This window comes from Trachurus japonicus, chromosome 6, assembly GCF_045865225.1.
Source record: "Trachurus japonicus isolate A0001 chromosome 6, Traja_1.0".
Lineage (NCBI taxonomy): Eukaryota > Metazoa > Chordata > Actinopteri > Carangiformes > Carangidae > Trachurus > Trachurus japonicus.
This window is the reverse complement of record NC_140912.1, coordinates 19819896-19843073: the sequence shown is the minus strand read 5'-3', so window position 1 is coordinate 19843073 and position 23178 is coordinate 19819896. Positions and strand designations below refer to the sequence as shown.

The following is a 23178-nucleotide window of genomic DNA, read 5'->3' as shown; positions in this document are numbered from 1 at the left end:
TCTGTTCCTGCCTGGGTAAGTTTCCAGTTTTAAAAATAAAAGACCTTCATTGTTTCGTTTGTTTTCCTGGTTGCATGACAACCTCCTGTTTGATTTCGTGACGTACCTGCTGTGGTCAGGCAGAGCTCCTCGTCACTGTTGTCCTGGCAGTTGTCCTGGCCGTTGCACAGGAAGCTGCGGTCTACACAGCGACCATTTCGGCACTTGAAGCGAGACTCCAGGCACACCAGTGGGTTTCCTGCTGTGGTAAAGTCAGAGCAGACATGAGGGGTCAAGTGTTGGGTCATGGAAAGATTTTCAGTCAGAAAGCTCAGAGAGCCACAGGAACACCTGTTTAACTAAGAAACAAACTTTAAATGCAGAAACGTGATTTCAAAGCAAATTGCATTAATATTCTGCAGAGGTAGTTTGGGCAATTTGTTAGAAGTGGATTTTCTTAACTTGTTGCTCTCATCCCAGCGACAACACACTGATATCATTAAAATTAAACGAATAACACGGGTGTTGCAGTTTCGTGGGGATTTCAAAGAAGAAATTAAACATTAAAAATGATGTGAGTCAGTAAAGCATTTGATCTGAGGAGCTGGATAAAAAAAAAAAAGCTGAAACTCAAAAGAAAGAGAATCCTGTCCAGCCCTATACCACTTCTTTTATTAGCACACTTTCACATTTGTCTTTGTTCTAGCTTCTGCAAAATGAGGCGGAATTATCTTGTGAGAAGATCCAAGCAATTACACAGTCGTGACGCAGTATGTGCTGGGAGCGTGGAGCATAGCCCCATTTAAATGGCTAGATTAGATTTGTGAGTGTGGGACCCTGCAGGCTAGGAACAGCGCCTCTGACAATGGTAAGTGATTGGTTTGATGCACGTTCCATGCTGGGAAAGCAGGGATGGGGTCACGTGAGGACAATGTATATCCCTGATAAAACAGACAGATAACTACGGCCTGTCAACTGTTGTATGGATATTTAAAAAAAAAAAGCTGGGGGAGCAAGGGAGCGTAGTCAGGAGTTACAATGCGAAAGGGTGAAATAACTTGAAAAAGAGTGGAGGGGACAGTGGTGCAGTGTAGATGTAGCAAATTACATTCTTTATAAAAATGACACTCTCTTTCATTTTCCTCTGCAAGATGGGATATAAGGCAGAGCAGCTTCACACAATAGAACAGAAACACTGTGCTGGCACCAGGAGAGCCTTTTGATTTATTTGTTTAAAAATGCAGATGAAGGGAAGAACAAAAAAGATGAGACAACAAAATGTGAAACATGTAAAGATGCATCTGTGATTGTTATCTGTATTTGACTCCTCCCATTAGCTCCTAGATTAAATGGATCAAAAGCATTTTCATTTCCAGCCATTTCTTTTCATTACTCTGTGCTGGTCTATTCAAGTAATTTGTTCTTTTTACTGATGAAGCCAATATTTGCTTGAAGTGCTACTGCAATTTAATATAGCATTTCCATTATATTGGATGACTATGTCATTATTAGGAAAAAAATGAGACAGCAGAACTTTTGTTCCTCGGTGATTGATTACCCACAATGCAATGTACCTACTCACCTCCAGTCTTTAAACCCTATTATTCTCTTTGCTTATTTGCTGAGATAACTCTGATGACATCATCGGGGCTATTTCTCATATACTTGAGCATATGATGTGGAAACTGGCCTTAATTTGCAAAATATCTGGAATGTCCCTTTAATACCTTGCCCAGCCTTTACAGGAATTATTGTACTTTGAGATGACTTAAATCCATATTCATTCATCTACCATCTGCTGGCTGTATGATGAGTGGCTGCAGTAATAATAAACTGTTATGACTGGAGGACAGTACATCACTGGTGACCATGGTGTGAGACCAATTGCTTTTATTGGATTTGGTTGCCGTGTACTGAGACTCACTGCAGTTGTCCTCGTCGCTCCCGTCAGGACAGTCGCTGAAGCCGTTGCAGCGGAAACGTCCGATGATACAGTGGACGCCATTAGCGCAGGCGAAGAACGTGGGAGCGCACTTGGACTTGACCTTAGCTAAGGACAGATGGGAGGATTGGTGGGTGGAGGAAGAGAAGAACAATAGATCAGTCTGTGGGTGATGGGGAAGATGATGCAGCAATATCTACAGCAATACATCATTCTTTATGACAGAATTAGCCTTGGCTGTGATGCAACATCGGGAGGGAAAAACACATCAATAAAGTTAGTTTTAAAGTCTGTCTTTTACGATGTTAGCGCAATACACACAAATGTATGTTTGAAAATTAAAACAGTAGACCATTTAACCAAGGTTCAGACAGTCAAGCGGCTGCTGTGTAATAGAGACCAATTAATTATCCAGCTCATTTTGTTCTGTTACGCTTATCTTCAAGTTCTCTCTTAAGTATGACAAGTAAAGGGTGAGATGCCGAACCACAAAGTACTGATAGGAGAAGAAAACAAGTTAATGACAAAGACAAAGAGAGCAAATCGTGTGGGAGAGTGTTTGTATGGATTCTGCCATTGATCAGCCTAAGCAGGCCTACGGGTCTTATCTCCCAGGACAGGCCTGAGACTGAGTGACGAGCCTGCAGAACATCAATGCCTGGCGTGCTCCGTTTAGTGCTAACTCCCTGAGTTTTAATTCAAACACATTGGTCTTCCTTGGCAGAAGGAGAAAAACAAGACAGCAGGTAAGGTGCGAGCAAAGGAAAGGGGAACATAAAGGACCTCGCTTTGGCTCAAGCACTTTGAAGTTTTACATTTTAAAGCCTGATGGCAACAAGGGAAGACATAAAAAAGACATGGTACTAAAACCGCTGCTAGTATTTACAGTTTGTAATAATAAACCAAATCCATGTGAGATACTGTGTTATCTCTCAAATCCTTTTTTATCTCTTTTCTGGTATTCGCCAAACTATAGTCATGGGTTGTTCCATTCCAGTCATTTACATTATAATACCAAAGCTTAAACTTATATATCTGGCTTTGTGTGAGCGCATCTCCTGTTGTGGCTGTGCCTTCTGAAGACAGAGAAAGGAAAAACCACCAATTACAGCTCCGACATGGTTATAATAGTAGTTGTAGACCAGATTAATGCCAGTGAGCGTATAACATTTTAAACATCATATTAAATACTACGCAACAACAATAGGATGGAACAACCCACACATTCAAATGACTGCATTACATTTGTGCATCTCAAGCAAGCTACCGCAAAGTCTGTTTTTTTCTTTTCTTTTTTTTTGTTGTTGTTTTTTTGTCTCTATACTGAATACAAAGGGTGGAATTGGCCTGCTCATAGGCTGGCATAGTGCCATCCCAAATGCCAGGGGTGCGCATTTTTCCCTCTACAATATATTGTGGTAGGCTGATTTATGAGTTCTTTCAGGCTTATGTGTAGCAAGAACAGGAGGGGGGGCTGGGCATAACAACCAGGAGGGTTTGCAGCGCCCGTCTCCAGGATGAAATTTAATCCGCTGAACGCGGGAGGAAGCTGGGATAGCGCCCGATCTGTGTGTCTACAGTCTGGGAAGCCTTTGTTTACCTGGACGGCAGAGGCCCTAACCACCCAAAGCTCATTTTCCATGGTATATCGCTATCATTAGAGTCCAAGGAGAAAAACAGACATGGCTTCGAGCTGTAGCCACACATAAAAGAAAAGATACAAAAACATCTTGCTGTGAAGAGGGGGTACGGTGAAATTCATCTGGTCACAAACAAAGGAAACATCTTTAGTTTGATCTTTTTTTTTTGTACATGGCTCGGATTTTTTTCTGCTATTTATGGATTTCTTTGTTTTGAACCTGTTGTGGGAATTAGTGGAAACATGCACTGGTCTTCTAAAGACATATAGAGTTTCTTCTTGGAAACTACAACTTCCTCCTCCTCCGTAATGACATGGATCCTGGCTGTTTTTTTCTTTATTTCCTTGGCAGGCTTGGCTGGAGAGACAGCTCTGTTATTGCTCTGAGATTCCTCGTTCGCTTTTCCTCCCTCATCCGAATCCTCATTACCACTTCTACTGCTGGCAGGATTCATCTGACCCAGTGTTTGTGTTCCAAATTAGCTCAAAAGTCACTTGAAGGACAAGCTCATGAGGGGAAATTCGTGGGTGGGAGAGACAGTGCCGGTTGGAAGGATAGAGCTAATGTGCTTAGCTGTGTTTTGGGGACGCATGGCCCCTTATAACCCGTGCTGAGCATTTCCCAGAAAAAGAAGACAAAAAAATTAATTAGAAGGCGCAAGTTGAGGATGGGAGAGCTGGTATAAACACACCCAATTAAGTTCCCTTTGATAATTCTGCTGAGGTTTGTTCCATGTCCAGGTAATGCCGATTCATTCCAGCACCTCTCCCTTGCTCTTTAACCTGTAACCACAAATTTCATCCTGTGTCCAATATTTCTGTTTCTTGGTTTCAACTGATTTAGTTTCCTTCCAAAATCTTCTCCCTCTTCCCTGAGCCTTTGTGGAAGTTGTTTACGTAAAACAAGCACGGTTGTTGGACGCCTTCCAAACTTAGTTCCAGTGTTCACTGAGCAGCACAAATGAAAACGAATGAGGTTAGCAGTCGAGCTGATTCCTTGAGGTAAAACTATCACTAGCAGAAAAACATGGCTGGATCAAAACGAAATGCACAGTCGGAGGACACACAAAACGCAGGCACGAAAAAATAAAAACACACAAACCTCTTTGTTACTGTCTCCTATACAATCACAGGCACATACACTATATTGAGGTGCCTCTTTTTGACAGGAGCTGAAATTTTCTTCCACAAGAACATTTTAAAGCACGGAAAAAGAGACAAGACTTAAATATTTCCGCTTGTTTTCAATATCTAAAGCAAAACAAAGTTCACATCCACAGAATACTTTGGGTTTAAGACTAAATCATTTGAGAATCTGACATGAAGTTGAAACAGAATGCTACTGTTTGTCTCGCCTTCCTTATCTTTATCTCCCCCGGGGCTTCAGGATTCGTGTCAGCCTGTATCCGACAGCAGAGTTCCTGTTGCATATAGCACTCTATGCTCTTCCCCCGATATGCACCCTCGTGCCCTTCTCCACACTTCTCCCCTTTTCTCCCTCTCCTCAGCTCCCCAGAGAGCGGAATAACTTGTTCGGCACAGGTAGGCTTGGTCGTGATGGGCATGCATGATTGACAGAGTGAGGAAGAAGGACCGGAGGAAGAGACTAACAAGAAAGAAAACAGAGGAGAACGAGCGCAAGAGAGTCTCGGCCGAGGAAGAGCGGAGACAGCCGACAACTTCAAAGGTTTTCTCTGACCTTGCTGAGCTTTTCTGAAGGGAGGAAATCAATATGGACTCAAGGTGTAAGCAAGAAGGGCAGGGCTAGATTCAGTGGAGAGGGTTTGGGGGGAGATCACAATAATTATTCTGTACAATTCACTGTCTAAGCCCTGCACTCCGCTTGTACAATAACCTTCTGTGCAGGGAGAGGAATTGCAACATTATAGAGCTGCCTCCATCTCGAGGGCCAAGCGTTTACGGGCCACTGGAGTTCTCCAAAAGCCATCAAACTTCATGCTAGATGAGCAAATGAATGCGGTCCGTCGGGCGCATGTGCAAAAATACTAGTAACATCAACAACTTCCAATAGAAGAGGAAAAACGAGCAAGCAAGGGCATATGGTGGAAAAGCAGTGCGTGATCTGTCAGATAATAACTCTGCTGCAATATTCATCATAGAAAGCAACTCGCTGCTAAAATTGCCTTGTTTGAACTGATAGTGGCCTACGTAGTATTGTAAAATGATGAGGCAGCATCTCTTATTCCTTTGAAGATTTCGAAGCAATCATTTTTTTGCCTAATTTGTGACTGTCGATGGAACGAGGATAAAATTCAATCCGAAAGAGAAAAACCGGGGAGACAATGGGAGATATAGTAGCTTCAGACTGAGAGACGGCACGTCAGACTAATCAATATTTCATCCATGTTCCTTGGTATTAATTACACCAGCTCATTGATCAGTCAACCGCTAAGCACATGGGATGTGCCAGACTCAGTGGCATTAAATCTTCCTCTGCTTTCCTTACTTTTCCGGCCATCATTGCTCCACCGTCTCTCTCTCTTCAATTTTTCTTTTCCATTTTCTTTTCTCTCTCTTGACTGGAGACATGCTCCAGTCAGAGACACGAACACACGCAGAGCGAAGAACACCTACGCATAATGAAGCATGGCAGAAACAGGCGTGAAGAGACGACAACAGAGGGAGGAGGAGGAGGAGGAGAGGAAGGAGAATGAAATAAAACCCCTTCCGCCCATAGTCTATGGCTATTTGCGTTCCAGTCAGTGCATTGGTCACTGCTCTTATCATATAAACACACACTCCTAATCTCAGCAACCCTTCCCTTACCCGAGGTGGGTTTTGGTAACCAGTTGGCAGTGTGTGAGCGTTGATATCTACATCAAGCCCAATCTGTCTCTGGAGTCTTTTTGTTTTTTGGCTACCCACCCCACCCCCCACCCCCCCTGCTGTCCGGCAGAACTTTGTGGTTGATAAACATTTAGGGGCTCTCTGGAGTTCAGTAACTCATGGGTATTTTGTGGAGGTCAGTACACAAAGAGAAGCAAGGGAAAAAACAAAAACAAAAAAAAAGCCACCCATTGATGTTCCTCCAGGCTTTTGGCTGTGTTATGACTGCGGGAAGCGATGATGCGATAATATTCGAGTAATCCTCTGAGCTGAATTTATTTTTCCTCCTAATTGTTGTGAGGAGCTAACCGAATCAATAAACAGTGCATCAGATAATGAAAACACCAAATGGTTCGGTATTACGAAGTATTGATAGACTTCTGAACTATAACTGACAAAAAAAAAACATCAACGTCTGTGTTAGTCCATGACTTTCTCTCCCCCTGCGATTAAACAGAACAGGCCGCCTGGTATTTCTGTGCTGTGTGCCGTACAGTGCATTCAATGTTGTGTACACACAGATCTGATCCTCTCGCAAATGTTACAGCATAAAGACAAGTTTGCTTCCCTGCACAGGTCACTGGTTTAACATGTCTGCGACTGATGAGCTGTTCAAACAAACGATCATTTCTCTTAGAGCAGAAAAGAAACTGAAAGCTACAATGCGCACCTTAAGTAAAGAAGAGTAAAGTCAAACTCTGCAATGTCATCTGAAGTTAGCTAACAGTGGCTAACGTTAGCAATCATGAGTTGCTTATCACCACATACAGTAAGGCTGATGCAGTAAAACCTCAGAGTGTATTTAGGGGAGCAATGGTGCTTTTTACTGCTTATGGATTCAGTGTCATTTAGAGTGGAAGATTGTATAAAGTCTTTTTTTTTTCCAAAAGTTTTATAGTTGCACTTTAAGGCCTCAGGGGGCTCTTATCTGACATTTGACAAGAACAAAAGCAATTGTAAGAAAGAACCAAAGATTAAATAAATAGATTTTGTGTATTGGAAAATGTTTTTGAATATCACCCATTCTCTTCTGTGACCCCCCACAGATTTATCTTGCAACCCCAAGGATAGGAATCATTGTCCTGGAGGAAAACAGGGTCAGCAATAATATCGTGTATGTGACTGGAAAGCATTTCTTTCTTTCTTTTCTACAGGAAACATGGTCTACTGGATGGAAAATACAACACAAAAGACATGTCTTTTTTAGATTCTGAGCAAATGACAATACAAGCAGTGGATTAGAGACACGCTGACATGAAAGCAGCTCCATTTTGAGCCTTACACGAGGAGATGTAGTCGATGTGCTCTGATCTTTGCTCTTCCGGAGCCACTGGCCCTGCTGATGGCCCTTCTAATTTAAAGCAAAGTAAAAGTTGTAGTTGCTCAGAAGTTTCTGAGTGAAGAATTCTGACTTCAGTCTTGCACACAAAGAGGCCACGGCCTCAGCCCGCAGGACCGCTGGTTCAGAACAGTTGTTTCTTTGAAATGTGCCTCTCTGTCGTTTCTCTCATTCCCGACTACATGTGTCCCCCACCACCACCACCACCCGTCTTTGACTCCTCACTTCTTGCTTTATACATCATATCCACTCACTCTTTCGGCCCCACCACGTATCTCTCCTCTTTTGCCTGCTCATGCCCTGCCCAGACAAGGGCAAAGAGGCTAATCCTGGCTCTGAGGTCCAGTAAGCTCAGTCAGCTCTCCTCCTTCTCTCCTCTGTCAGTATCCATTTCGTCTAACACTCTCCCAGGCTGTCGTTATGGACACCAGAGAGCAGGATGGTACTTTTGACCTCTTTGTGTGAGGAATTAGTCAGAAGCCTGTCTCTGAATCATTGCTTTAAGACTCCTCAGACATGCCAACACATACGCACATGCAAGCACATCCACACAGAGCAGATGGAGATACTGCAGAAAGAAAACAACATTTTCTTTTCATCAATTCTGTTAAATTTGTGTGCAGCAAAGCAGAGAATTCACTTCATACTAAACCGGACTTCATCAAAACAGGGGTCCTAGACTCACACAGCAGGACAGTAATACAATAAGCTGCATCTTTAATGCAATAAGACTCAGGATGGAGCTACTGCCTCTCTTCTCTCAGTCCAGACTTTTATTTAAGAGCTAGCAAGAGGTATTTACATGACTGAAGTTGACCCTAGTGCCAGAGGGGACCGGAAGAACAAACAAACACGAGAAGAGCAGTGGGGCCTGGGAGGGAGGGAAAAGCCTGTCTTTTCTAGATGAATAAAAATTCTCTGACCATACGGGAGACAGCTCTTGGCCTGTGAGGTGCAAGCAGACTCCAACACATCAACAGTAAGTAAATAAATAAATGACAGAGGGAAGCAAATGAGTGGGTTTGTACAATTCTCTTTACGAAGGGAGGTTGTTTTTGAAGCAAAGGAACTGCTGCTTAAAAAAAATAAAAATAAAAATAAAAAAGATCTGCCATCTTAAGTTCATATGTGAGCGCTTCTTGTGCTAATTGGACCCTTGCTTCTCCATATGGACAGAAAGAGCGAGTACAAGTTTATTAATTTCACACAGATTCAAAATAAAAAGCATTGTTTACATAACCAACCAAATAATTTGCAAGTCCAAACTGATTTGCTCTCCTTTGTGTTTCCCCATTAGGTACATGGTTTCTCAAAAAAACACAAAAAGTCTCATTAATGAGACACCAGGGAGACATCGCCACATATGACCTTTATCTCGGGCTCTGCATAAGTATTCCTTGGATCAGAGACACTCTCATCAGCACAATCTGCTGGCTAAACAGCATGGGCTTACAGGAGGATCTATTCTATAACTACAGCTGTCTTCTGGTACAAATTCACATGGTAAAAATAGGCACGGGTCCATCAGCAAAAAAATATATGTTCACACTCATATCATAAACACATAAGGTTATTTGCCTGCATGCATAGACAGTCATCAGACTGTCCATGCCTAACAGAGGTCTAGAGGGAGAAGCAGGGGAGAGGTGCTAAAAATAAAATGCTTTAATGGTCTAGTCTCATCCGTTGCACCTTAAAGCTGACTAATTAGTGAAATACGTGGTCAAAGCATTAAAAAGAAAAAGCTGTAAACATCCATGTTGATGGTCAATGAAAACACATGTTCCTGGAACCATCCTGGCAGAAGCCGACTGCTCATGTTGCAGACAGGAGGAAATTTAATATCCTGTGGTGGTGGTCAACACTGCTTTGCCTCCATGGTAATGACTGTGATTGCAAAGGACAGTGGAGAGACATCATCAGATACCCTGCATGATTTCCTACGAGGTTACATAAAGTCAGCCTGATGGCAATTATTCTGAGGAGTCTGCACGGGAACACAGTATTCATATTGTTCAATGACAGAAGTAGACTAAGCTAAGTCAACAAACTGTCTTTCAAGTTAAGTATACCACCATGTCTGATATATGTGTGTGTGTGTGTGTGTGCTTTCTTATAGGGGGGTAACTAATTATGATTCTACTTGCAGAGAATCCAGTGCTGCAGTCTTTAAGTTTCCAGACACTGTGTTCTCCTCAGATAATAGACATCCAGACAGAACTCCTGCCTTAGCCACTGTAATGAGTCCTCTTTACCTCCCTTCCTTCCCTTGCTCCCTCGCTTCCCCTCCCTCCCTCCGTCTGTCAGTCTGTCCCTGCACATCTCCTAATGGAGCTCGAAGTTTGTCTGGGGACTTTAGTGAAGCAGTCGCTGGAGATATCAGCTGACAACTAGCCATCTATTTGAGGATAATAAGGCCCACTTATGCCAGAGCAGATAATGTAGATGTCAACAACAAACACACCCAGAGAGGCCGGCTGAGTGTGATGCTTTATGATAACGTGCTTTTATCTACGGCGGTTATCACATGTGGTGTCGCCAACTGACAAAAAAATGTTGTCTGTAGGTTCAAAGTAGTTGAGGTGAACTTGTAGGAGTATGTCTGAGTGAACTGACCCCTGATCTGCACGATTACATAAAACAGCACCACTTTATGTAGTTGCTACTTATGCAATATAATCTAAACACATCTGAATATGATTTTTGCAGGTCTGACAGTTGTTGACAGTTTAAGGTCACTCAGTGAAGAGAATCTGGGGCACACAACCCATCTATTTAAGTAGTTTATGCATGCAACTGACTTACAGGAATGTCATTAGTAAAGGCATGCATAAAAAGATAGCCTGGGACACCACATTTCTCTAACTTAAATTACCAAATCATTACAAACTAAAAAGATTGATGACTACAAAGTTTTGCTATAGGGTGTGTGCGTGTGAGTGTGTGTGTGTGCTGATATGCCCTGGGACACAAGTTTGTCAAGAGTAGTCTGACGGTTCCCTGAGCTGCCAACAAGTGAGAACAGTGAGAGAAAGTGACTGCTGCAGAAAAGAAGGAGGGGAAGGAGGAGGAGGAGCAAAGATGGAAATAAGAAGAGGAGACAGAATGGATGAGGAACCAGTTTCTTCTGGCTGAGAATTAGCTGGGAAAGAAAGAAAGAAAAAAAAAAACCTCTGCAAGATGTGCGTTATGCTTTTCTAATTGAAAACAAGCCTCTGTGAAGCAAATTACAAGCCAAAAGCCAAAAATCATCAGATGAGATAAAGAGGGAAGGCGCGGGAGAGGAGTAAAAATGCAAGACATTTAGAGAGCATATCGGGGAGATGGGGGTTTCCATTCAGTGTGGCAAGGCCTCAAAGTCAGTCTTCATCAGCGATCCCATCTTTGTGAGGAGCTGGGGCTGCGGCGGGAGGGGGAGGAGGAGGAGCAGCAGACCAGAAAGATCAAACCCAACTAAGAGTGAGGATCAAAACTGAACTATTACTGTAGCCTTACAGTGGAATTATGCATGCGCTACTATTCCTGCACATAGGAGTAATCGGCCTCTGCTTTGATGGTATTAAGTTTTGCCCTGGTGCTAAACTGGGGCCGAGGGTCTTGCAGGAAGGAGGAGGAGGAGGAGGAGGAGGAGGAGAAAGAGAGGGAGGGATGCATGCTGTGAGGAAGAGTGAAGAAGGGAGTTCATTTAAGCTGGCAGAGAATTACTGTAGGTTTAAATGGCCCTAATGGCTCTATGGGTAAGGGAAAGGAGAACTTCCAGTACAATTCTGTACAGCGAGAGGAGTTCAGGAGTTGAGAAGACATGACTAAACTAGCTATCTGGAGTACATTCCTTTAAGGCACGGCTAAGAGCTAAAAAAAGATTTGATAATGGAGCTTGAACTGGACTTACGACAGCCCTTCTCGTCGCTCTCGTCAAAGCAGTCGGGCAATCCGTCACACTGCCACCCGCCCGGAACACACATCCCATCTCCACACATGAAGTTCCCAGGGATGTTGCACTCCGTGGTGAAGTTATTCCCCGGAAGCAGCTGGCTCTCTGATGGATAAACAGATCGAAGAGAGAGAGGAGAGAGAAGGACAACAAGAAAGAGGACACACACTATTACAAATCTCAGTCCAGAACAAAAAACAGACAGGAGGAGGGATATTGCATTGAAGCGAGATTTATCACAACAGTCAAAATGGGAGAGCCTTATTATCTCTCTTCTTTCGAGATAGAAAAATATTAAAAGGCGGTGGCTCTATTTAAAAAGCCATATCAATCCATGGGCAAATAAACAGAGGACCATCTCATGAATACAAAAGCAGAGGAGGTCAGTCAGTGTTAACAGTATTGTGGGGGTAAGCGTCACGGTAAAGCTGGGCAATATCATAATAGGGAAGATAAGGAACACAAAAGAACACTCATATACGGTACAAGCAAAGTATAGGCCTATAGTCGTACCTTGGACACACACACACACACACACACACACACATGCGGAGCAGAAATAAACTCAATCAGCACAAAGCATGTGCCCTGATCTAGTTCGGGGCATTTCTGGTTGACGCAGTGCAGCTGCGGCATAATGGGCTGGAATGTGAGACATGGCCTTTTGGCTGAGGTTTGACACTATGCAGTGAGCAGTTTAGCTCGTAAACAAAACCATAGGGCAGTAATGAGGAGTCCCGGCAGACATTTTCATGCGGCAGGCAGGACGGAAACTGGGTTCAGCTGGTATAGACCACTTCATTACACTCGGGAGCGGGAACGCTGGAGCTGCACCTGCTGCCAAGAGGTGTGGAACTTTAAGCCTCAAGTGACGGCGTGGTTTGGCCAAACTGGGAGCGATTGGGTCACGCTAAAGGTCTTTCTCAAATAACTCCAACTGTGAAGAAAGTCTGCCACCCTGAAAATTCTCATATCTTATGATGAGAATCAGCTGAACTTGTGTAATGATACTGATCTTGAGTAATAAGCTAAATTATGCTTATGAGACCAGGCTCGGGTAGCCTCTATCTCACTGGTGTCACTTGCCTGATCTGGCCGTTGATCAAATGTAATCTTCCGTATTAGATATTAATGCTAGTATTCAACAAATATTGTAAACATTTAAACATGTCACATTTCATATTAGAGATGATATTACATTTCATAGCGATATTACTGTGCTGTTTCTGTTCTCACAGTATTTCTAAATAAGTCAGATTAATTATGATTTCACTTTGCACAGAAGAAACAGCCTTGTTTTCTCTATTTATTCCTCCTTGACAAGGCAGCGTTCATTACTAAGGAATCTTTTATCCTCCAAACAGCATGGTCTGACCTTTGCAAACTCATAACCCATACTTGCAGGTTAAACACAGCTAGTTGATATTCAGTTAGTAGATGTAGCCCCTTCCCTGAATACAGCTGAATTACTGGCAGATAGAAATCATCTGTTCTTACATCATCCTTCTTTTGCTGCCCTTTTAACACAGCGCGCTCGGGAAACCACGTATAGATCCCCTCTTAAATGAGACAGCGCGGGCCTTCTGATCCTCTTTGGAGATGATGCAAACCAGCCTTATGCCGCTAGCAATATAGAGGAGGGGAAGTGAGGGATCAAGACAAAAAAGGACCTTGTAATTTATGAGGACTGGAATGTAGCAGCATGAAATCTGATGAATTTACATCATGATCATGATCGATCTAGAAGACATCCCTGACATCACTTTTCAAGTGAATCGTTAAGAATGTGACATTTTGCCAAACTGTGCTCAGTCTACCCTACACGCTATGTTCACAAACAAACACAATGACTGCCTACAGGATGGCTGTGCTGATTGGTCTCTATATCAGGGTCTCCCAGTCATGCTTGATATATTTATGAGCTGATGGTCCCAGAAGAGAACTCTACGTCAGTGATGCGGCTTTGGTTCAGCTATCAACAATCCGATAGTGTATTTCTCAAAGCAATATTGTCAGCTAACTTTGTCAGGCAAGTGTCAGCACTTCCGGAGGTAGCGCATCTATTCAAGCACCTTAAAAAAGAAGCATCCACAGGAACATGCAGAGACAACATGTTCTGGCGACAAAACAGCATTCAGGAAACTGTTAACAGTACATTTCGAATTTGGGACAGAATACTGCTGAGATTGTAACTGGCCTCCGCTCATGTTAAGTGAAACCTCAGCAGATTGTCCAGAATCCTGCAGCCTGTCTGGTCTAAAGTCAGCCTAAACTGGCACATGTCACTCCACTACTCATCGACTTGTGCCATAGCCACCTGAATCAGTATTCAAGACACAAATGTTTGCCTTCAGGGTGACTTCTGACTCTTCATCCATCTACCTGAACTCAATCACATAGCCTTAAGGCCTTTGCACACTAAGTGCCACACGTTACAAACTAATACGACCTTATGTTGTGTCAATCACGTTAATACAGTACACTGACTCCAAAACTTTAATCTGTCATTAAAGTTTTCGGAACAGGTTCAATTTTCTGCGTTTTTTCACATCTGTAAAACATGTGTGTGTGTGCGTGTCCTACACATTCTGCCAGCCTACTTTTTAATGTGTGGCTCCAGTAGAGCTAATCATCTATCAATAATAAAAATAAACTATGGAAGTGATCATGATAATTCAAGAGCTCATTTACATGCAGTTTGAACTCGTCTTGCTCTTGACGTCTTCTCAGGATTGGATGGACCCAATATTTTCTTTTTCTCTTTTTCTTTTTTCACTTTTCTAATTTTCGCCTGTCTCCTTTTGTGTATTTGGAACAGAAAATAACAAAGCATAGTAATAAAACACATCAGACTTGGTGTGTAAGGTGTCTCTGCGTAACAACTTTTGTCAGATGATGGATTAGAAAAATGCATACAAAAAAACAGACTTGCAAGAAGTCAGTGCAAGAAGGCCTTTATGCTCCTTCTTGGTCATTGCATCCCGTCTATATGTAGGTCGCTGATGGTCGAAAAAGATACTGATTACTACCAATGCTGAAGAAACTTTTGAGGATCTCTTAGAAGAGTATGTCCTCTCCTGAAACCTCTAACACCCTAACTTGCCTAATCAGCCCACACTACTTTACCTTTATCTCCTTCACTTTTTGAATGTGTGCCCACCCACCCTTACTGGATTTTGATAATTATGATGATTTTTTCAGTGGAGGGAGGGCCTGCCAAATGCAACACCTGATGAATAAATGCATTGTGAATCACTGATTAGTGATTACTCTCTTCATAAAACAAACACAAATAGAGGTCTTTTTTTTCCTCTGTGGTATGATATTTCAGTAACTGTCGCTGTGACCTCTTTCTGGTATACAGCACTCTCTGATGGTGAGCCTCTTGGATATACAATATATCTAGGTACGTTTAAAAACTGCCAGTTTTTTTTTTTCTTGTTTTATATTTCCAAAACAACACCATCTTTACACTGTCTCCCCGGGCTCCTCCCCTGCTACCCCTGTTTGTTCAGCTCTTTCTGACAAAGGAATCAACTCAAACATTGTGAGAATAAGAGCAAAAGGTAAACTGACTGTTTTTTTTCCTCCTCTCCTCTTTTCTTTTTGAAAGCCATAGCAGTTGGAATGGCTTTAAGGTCCTCTTTGTAAATTTTGCTATATTGGAATTGACAGGTGGTTATTTACCTGTCTAGAGGTGTGCAGTAACAACAACCCTCTTGTTTCCGTTTTTTCCTTCTGATATTAGCATGCTACCCAGCTAGCCGCAGTCTGATTGGATTGTCTGGTTATTTTCCGATACTGAGTCAATAGGTCACTGTCACTGTCACTGCTGTCCTGTATAAGTAGCACAGCTCAGAGGATGTATTAAAATCTATTGTATTTTAATTTCATTGATGGCTAAAGTTCTCAGCAAGACTGGTAAGTAACGCTAATGTCTAGCGACTAGCTATGTAGCAATAACAAATTTACAAATAGCTCCTTTAAGATACAGTCAGGCTGGGTACCGAAGCTACCGATTTACTGACAGGAATAGACAGCATAAAAATACTTAATAAACGAGCATTGGGGAATTAGTTTTTCCTTTTGACATAGGCTCAGTGTTTCCTCTACATTCATTTAGGAATGGCGGCCATCCTCTACGCCAGTGTGTATTACTGTAAAGCTACTGCCCTGAATTATGAAGGTAAAGTTCACTTCACGAATCTTAATCTACTCTCTTGTGTCAATCTGACCTGCTCTTCATAATGTGGCCATAATTTGTTTACTTTTCACAACTTGTACACTACGGATCCCTCAGCAGCCGGAAGCTTTTATGAGAGTTTAAAGAACACACAACTCGTGTAGAAGAGCGCTGTATAAAATGACTTCAAAGAGCTGGCGGCGTGAGAGGCATCAGGTTAATTGGAGAGTTGCTTTGAGAGCATGTGAGAGAAGGAGGGAAAGGACAGACTGTGTGTGTGTGTGTTTGACAGAGGGCCAAAAAGAGTGAGGAAGAAAAAAGGTTGTCAGGCAGCTCATCTTTTCCCATGAGTCTCTGAAACTGCCAATAGCGAAGCGTCTGCGGCACTTCTTGCATCCAGGTTCTGAGTCCCTCTTTTGGCAGACTCCACGCATCTTACTCCAATGCCCTTGTCATTCTATCGATACAGTAATACCCAAAATACTTACAGTGGCTTGCCATTGGGGTAACGAACAAGCTCACCTCATTACCACGGTAAGTGCGGCTACGCAGCTCATTACAGACTGCTCTGTGAGCTTGTTAACAGAATAATAACTCACTACACTTCTCTGTTGCCACACTGCAACACTCCCAAGGTGACCTGGAGAATTTTAATGGACATGACAGCATCCATGATGCGCGACACCTCACTTGCCCCTATATGTGCTTTTGACTATTATGTTGTGGATAGCTCAGGGCATTATCCGCAGCTGCACAACACTGCTTTGTACAACTGTGGTCAGACAGTGAGCGTGTGAGGGAGAGCCGGAAGAGATAAGGCAGGGATGACGCTTTGGACGCCTGTGTATCTTCCTGGGAGAAGTGTAGCCCAATTACTCAGGGTAAATATTGACTATACTATCCTTGCCTCTGCAAACCCATCCCTCTGCCTCCCACCCTCACCCATAGCTGTGTCCACCAAGGCCCCTATTTAGACTGTTAAATCACAGAGCGTAGGACCTTTCAAGCAGAAGCTGGGCACTTTTTTTTAATTAGCATTTACATTTCGTGTTTGCACTCCTTCCACAAAGTTTCATTGGTTCACTCAGGGTGAAAGTCTTCCCTCTCCCTATTTCAGCAAAGCTGCTCTCCCTGGTACTGTATATATAAAGTGCACCCCTTGTTTCAATTATAATTTGAAATAAAAATAAACTCCCTGCATGCACACTTGTCTAATTTCCCAGAGGTTCTGGATAATACTGAATTCAAATTTGGAATATTTTATTTATTTATTTTTTGGTAATATTTTCTTTGTCTTATGTTAAGTCAAAAGCGATGGGTATATGAACATGGGTGCTGTGCTGTGTAAGATTACATTCAAAACACATCTCTCATATTTACACTAATTTTGAAGATAACCCCCACCCCACCCACACACAACCCCAACATAAAAACACTCCAATTAATAATAATGATTTGACTGGTAGATTTTTTTCCCTCACAACATAAGTAACTTTTGTTGTTCAAAATTCTTAAAATTACACCAGCACCTATCTCACTCAAACTCTAAGTTCAAACACAGAAGACAAGATTCCTACCATTTTACAGCAGGCCTATTTTCAGTGAGCTCTGGAGGCTTCACATCACTGTGGTTAGTTGCACACTGGACCACATACATCCACGAAAACTCAGGTTTGAGATGAGAACAGAGAAACCCTCCAGCTTCAACAGGATTGAAAACAACCTTCCAACGTTAAACTCTGCTCATCGTCATCCCATGTGACGTTCCTCAGTCCAAATCCAGATGAGGTTACAGCGAGAAAAACATGTATTTTTCAAGTGGAGGGCTGACCTTAAAAGGTACCTTGTGGAGTGTTGACCATTATTAGAACTATCCTTCTTCCTAGTGGGTCCCTGTTTTGTTCATAACATGTACACACACATGGGAGTGCGATACGCATTTTCGCTGATAATTTCACTCTATTCCACTCCTCGACAGTCGCTTGTGGTAATACACAAGAACACAAAGCTTTCTGCAAGCTAGCAAATGAGGATGTAAACAATGCAAGATTCAACAATTGGCTTTGTAAATGTTTTATGAGGAAAGGACGTGCTCTCAATGTTTGCTAGGCCTGAAGGGTACACACAACGCTTTATGGTGAGTGAAAAAAAAGAAAAGTTTTACAATACGACTCAATGGGGCAGCTTTAACCAAAACAGACATTCCTGGGTTAAATTAGACCTTGAGGAATGTCACAAGCAAGGGAAAAAAAATCAAAGTCATCCCCATGCAAATGAAAAAGTGAAATTAAAATGTTGTGGGTATGGAATTGAAGAGATGTGGGGAATGTGTACCCACAGCCTCTTAAAAGGCCTGTCAATTATTCAACATCTCTGACCACTGTTGCCCATTTAAATGAAAAAAAAAAAAAAAAATCATGTCAGTGCACAAATGGCAAGCTTCCAACTTTCATTCCAAGATTTTCCATGGGTACACTTCATACATAATGATTCTGGAAATGGCAGCCTGGAGACTTCAGTGCACCCTAAGCAATTCTCAGAATATGCAAAGACGGGCAGAGCAACGGCAGCCTACGGTCCAGCCACCCACATCTGCCACTGTCTCCCAGGTCTTATGAATATTTTCATACCAAATGTCAGCGTGCCTCCCCAAAGCTGGACGGCTAATTTGGTAATAAAATCTATATTACTCTTGACAGCGGCTATTGAAAATGTGATAAATCTTAAAGCGCATAGATGGCCTCCCCTGTAAGACCCTTTGGGGGTATATCTGAACATTGGGCTGTGCTGGAGGAGGCACCACAGTGAACACTGGTCTAATAGTCAACAGGGAGACAGTGGAAAGCACTGTGAGGTGGGAGAGAGTGGGACCAAAAAAGAAAAAGATGCAATGAGGAGCGAACACGTCCGCTTGTAGGGAGAACATGTAAAGACTGACAGCTCACTAAGGGAAAAAGTGGAGAAAAAAGATGAGCGTGTGAAGGGGAACAAATGGGAGGGGGGGGGGATCAAGCCTGACAACAGTTACATGGAACAATTGTGGGAGAAAAAGGTAGAGGGGTAATAAAAAAGAAACAGCGAGGTGGACAGTAACAGCATTTTCTGCCCTTGGAGTCCTAGTAATAACCGCCTTAAGCAAGTTCTATTCCCTGTGCTCTGTGCAGGAAAGGTCAGTAATATAAATCTGTATCTATTGGCTTGGCTGTTACTGCTTTAACCCCACCTTCCTCAGCAGGCTTGTATATCTGACCTGCATTGATTAGCATCGGGTGAAAGGTTAAGGCTCCGATTGAAGCAGCACCAAAAAAATTGATTGGGCCGTCTTTGTGTGCTCTGTGAGCTAGAGTAAAAGTGAAAGTTATACCGAGGCAATGTAAGAGGAATCACAATAAATTGTTTATAGAGGGGAGCTGTGAAGCTCCCCAGAAATGAAAAATAAGTTTTTACCCATTGAAAAAATTCCATATTCTCATAACGTCAGAGATTTTGTCTTCAATAATACACCAAAAAGTCTCAAGTGTATTATGTCAAATTCAGTTTGAAGCTAAAAAAGAGCAAGTCAAGTCGCGTTACAGCCTGATGTCAATACAAACATGTCTGCCTGTGTTGGAGGATGTGGGCGGAGTGAATCGATAAGGCTAAGCTTGGAATAAAAACTAACTTCTTCAGGCTCAAGGACAGAAACATATTTTTTACACACCATTCTTAATAAGCTTGCTGCTATACAAGCGGGCTGTGAGGTGTAGCAGGTGGGTGGAGGTGATTTGGCTGTCTCTTTCATTGTTTGTATGTGGGAGAGAAAGAGAAAAAAAGACTCTCATAGAAGCGGGGTAAGGACCCCCCCCCATCTTGTTCCTTTGGCTCACTGAAGCGCTCCATATAAATAAGCGCAAGTGTAAAGAACCTGGTCTGCATCAATTAAAGACACCCTACAGCGAGACAGACACACAGGCAGGGCAACATGAGCTCAAAGCAACAGAGCAAGCAAGGCCTTAATGGGGAACGATGAAGAAAAAGGGCAGTCATGCATGGAAACAGTCAACAAACCCAGAATAATGTGTTGCTGGCAACATTTAGGCCTCTGCCTCATTCAGCTGTTGTTCAGCCTTTTTCAGCCTCATGGAAAATTTCTTGTGGGAGGGGGAGGGGTCTGGAAATTTGTGCATTTGGGTGGGAGGGGAAAAAGTCATCACCTGCTGTGTGGTAACTAGGTACTCTACCTGCGCTGTCAATTCTGCACAGCTCTGTGAATTTCCACAAGACTAAATGAGCAAGACACATAGGAAAGCAGCTCTGAATAAAAGGCGAGGGTGAGGTTGGTTCATTCTCACAAAAATGCTCAGATCAACAAACACTCATTCATATCAATCAATATTTAAATCTCCATAAAATCCTCACGGAGTGCAAATACCCGGTGAAGAAAATACAAAACAAAAGCTGATTATGAATGCAATTAGGCTTAAAATAAAGCAAAAAATAATAATCTAAAGTCATTAAGCAGATCTTAAACCCTAGAACAAGAACACTTGCTTAATATTAATACACTTAAACAGAGGAACAAGAGTTGCTTTTGTGGCTGTAAACTGGCTTTTTTGGAAGCAACATTAAAAAATAAATTGCATTCAATAAATTGCATGAAATGTATTTTCATATGATGTTCAGTCTATGTGTAAACTGTGAAATTGCAGGCTACTGATGGATCTTTTTTTAAATTGTTCCTTTTCGTATTTGTTCATTAGGTCCTTATTACAGTTGATGCTGTGGGGTTAATGTGTTTACTTGTCCTGCATCCCTTGTTCCACTGTGCCACAGCAGAAAACTAATTGTCAGGCATTGATTGTGCCTCAGTATTGAGTAAATATTTTACACAATGAATCGGTTTTTTCCTCGGTCTCCTTGCAAATTCCCATAAACATGCAAATTAAGGGTATTTTAAAGTAAGAGTGGTATAAAAAAAAAAAGAGGAAATGTGACTGAGCAGAAGAAAAGCATGAAAATAGGGGAGACAAATCCAAAACTTCTTACACATTTCTTTGTTTATGAAGTAAATAAATACATAAAAAACTGTGGTGGAGCAAGTCTGAATAATCAGTTAGCGCAGACACACAGTGATAAACAAAGTTTGGGATAATTACCAGGAAGAAAATAATGATTCGTGAGTTGCAGGGTGTGGACATGGCTACCAGTATAATAGCACTGATAATTATGCACTGTGTGTATGTGCTGTGTGACTGAGGTGTCCTCTCTGTTAGTGAGCGTGTTCTCAGCAGCTGCAGACAGTAAAGCTCGACCTCCAACATCTCAGTAATACTTTAATTTGTGATTAATACAATAGTTTGCTCCAATTTCCTGAAAACAATAATGCAACTGCAAAGGAATCTACCATTAAACCACAATCATACTTTAATAATAAATAAGTTCTCTATAATTTAGACAATCGCTGTCATTTGTCATGTATGCGCAACACTTTATTCCCATATGCTCCAATTTCCACAATGCTGTATTCCCATTTCTCACTTGTTTAATACCACGCTGTGTGTATTTACTTTGTAGTGTCTAGCTTACTTGGTATATAGGCCATATATTTTATTGTAGCTTTAACTGTGCAGCACACTCCTAAAATAAGACTTCCCCAAAAGGCGAAAAAATAGTCAGGGTAGATGTGAGTCAGTCTCACTGCAACAGCCAACATCCTTCCTGTTCTATATTCTTCTGACATCTACTTACTATCTTCATCCGCATCCAAAAGCTCATTTACATTTTTCTTGTGTTTACGTTCCAATTTTTTTTTCACTTACTTATGCACTTATACATCGTCAGTTTTGATCATCCGCTCTGTAACGTTTCACTGGCCGGCTTCATCGACACAGCGGCGCTAATAGCTGCAGCTTCACAGCAAGAACCTTCGCATTAAACTGTAATAACTCCTCCAAATGATGTGCTTTATATGATATCACTGCACTGTTGACTTTCTTACATCTGTCACCATGTCAGGACCATAAAGTCATAAACTTGGTTATCATCGGAAAGTATGAAGGCAAACACTGTGAATACAGCTTGTAGAAGAAAGGGGAAGAGGAAGAAAAGGTCACCATAGGTCACCAAGCCAATCAAATATAATGAGACTCATTTTTGCCTATGGCTTCAAGTGACAGTTGTGAGCAGCTTATTATGTAATCTCAATTAGTACCGCATTATCCTTAAAGTGAGAAAATGAGAATGTGATATGGGCTCAGCATGGTTTGTCGTTTTCAATCACAACCAAAGCTGCAGGCCTTTTTTTCACGGGGAATGGTAAATAAGAGACTTATTGATCTCTCGTCTGGTCATCATCGCTCGTTTTGTTTACTGAGGGAGTAAAGAGCGGTTGGCGAGACGGCTCGAGATCATAGAGCACTTTGCTGCTGATGAGGATTCAGATTTTGTTTATGAATCATGCGGCGGTAACACAGTGAAGACAAACACCACCATTAGACATCAAAAGTCTTTTCCCGAATATCCACAATGTCAGTGTGGTTCTGTAGCGAATGCTGCACCTCACAATGTATTCATGATCCATCTCAGTCTTTGACAATTGACTTCAATGCTTAACCGTTATCTATACGCTATATAATCAACTTAATGAACTATGTGCAGCTTGTGAGTAAAGTGGAAGATGGATGAGTCTGATAGGCTCATAGAATACAATTAATCACATACAATAGGGGTGTGATGATGCAATTAAAGTGCAACCAATGCTGATAACAAAAACTAAAATGTATTAATAATAATGCATTTCCTTTACTCCTCACTGCAAACCCTAGTGCTGGACGGGAGAAGGTGAGAATATGACCCGTGGTGGAGCTGCATATTTGTCCCTTCCAGCGTGAAATTTCAAACTGCCTGTCCTATCTCTTGTTGTCTTTATTGTACTACGTGAACTAAGCAACAGCACAAAATCCTACAGATACTCTATCTGCTTTGTAGGTGAAACCTGATGTTGCTCACTGGTACTGTGACATAATATATCGGGTTGAATTATTTCATTTCCCGTGTTTGACGCAGAACTAGAGCATCCCAGTGAAATGGAAATGTCTGGTTAAATTTATACATTACACACACTCACACACACACACAGTCAGACAGAGATACAGCCCAAGCTGAGGAGGAATTCTGTGAAAGACAGTTAAGCGAAGGCAGCATAGTTGCTCAAGTTTAAGCATTTCTCCATAATTACAGTCAGAGCTGTAGCGATCTTCCATATTTCACATGACGCTCAAATATTCAAACAGCAAAACAGGACTATGCTTTCTGAGTCATACACATTTGTCTGCAC

At 42.1% G+C, this 23178-nt stretch overlaps 2 protein-coding genes across 3 annotated transcripts in view; both read right to left on the bottom strand.

Annotated features, from left to right (window-relative positions):
• LOC146986056 (GTPase HRas) overlaps positions 1 to 23178 on the bottom strand; it is a 236183-nt gene that overhangs the window by 187367 nt on the left and 25638 nt on the right. The window lies entirely within an intron of this gene.
• The window catches only part of ldlrad3 (low density lipoprotein receptor class A domain containing 3), a 77683-nt gene that overhangs the window by 36095 nt on the left and 18410 nt on the right, over positions 1 to 23178 (bottom strand). Inside the window, exons 2-4 of one of the 2 annotated variants that reach the window (XM_085779632.1) lie at positions 11639 to 11785; positions 1904 to 2029; positions 107 to 238 (exon numbers count right to left, since the gene is read on the bottom strand). In XM_085779632.1, the coding sequence (XP_085635758.1) occupies positions 107 to 238; positions 1904 to 2029; positions 11639 to 11785 (405 nt within the window). Of the gene's footprint in view, positions 1 to 106; positions 242 to 1903; positions 2030 to 11638; positions 11786 to 23178 lie in introns of both variants that reach the window. The other variant, XM_085779631.1, reaches the window with a different exon arrangement.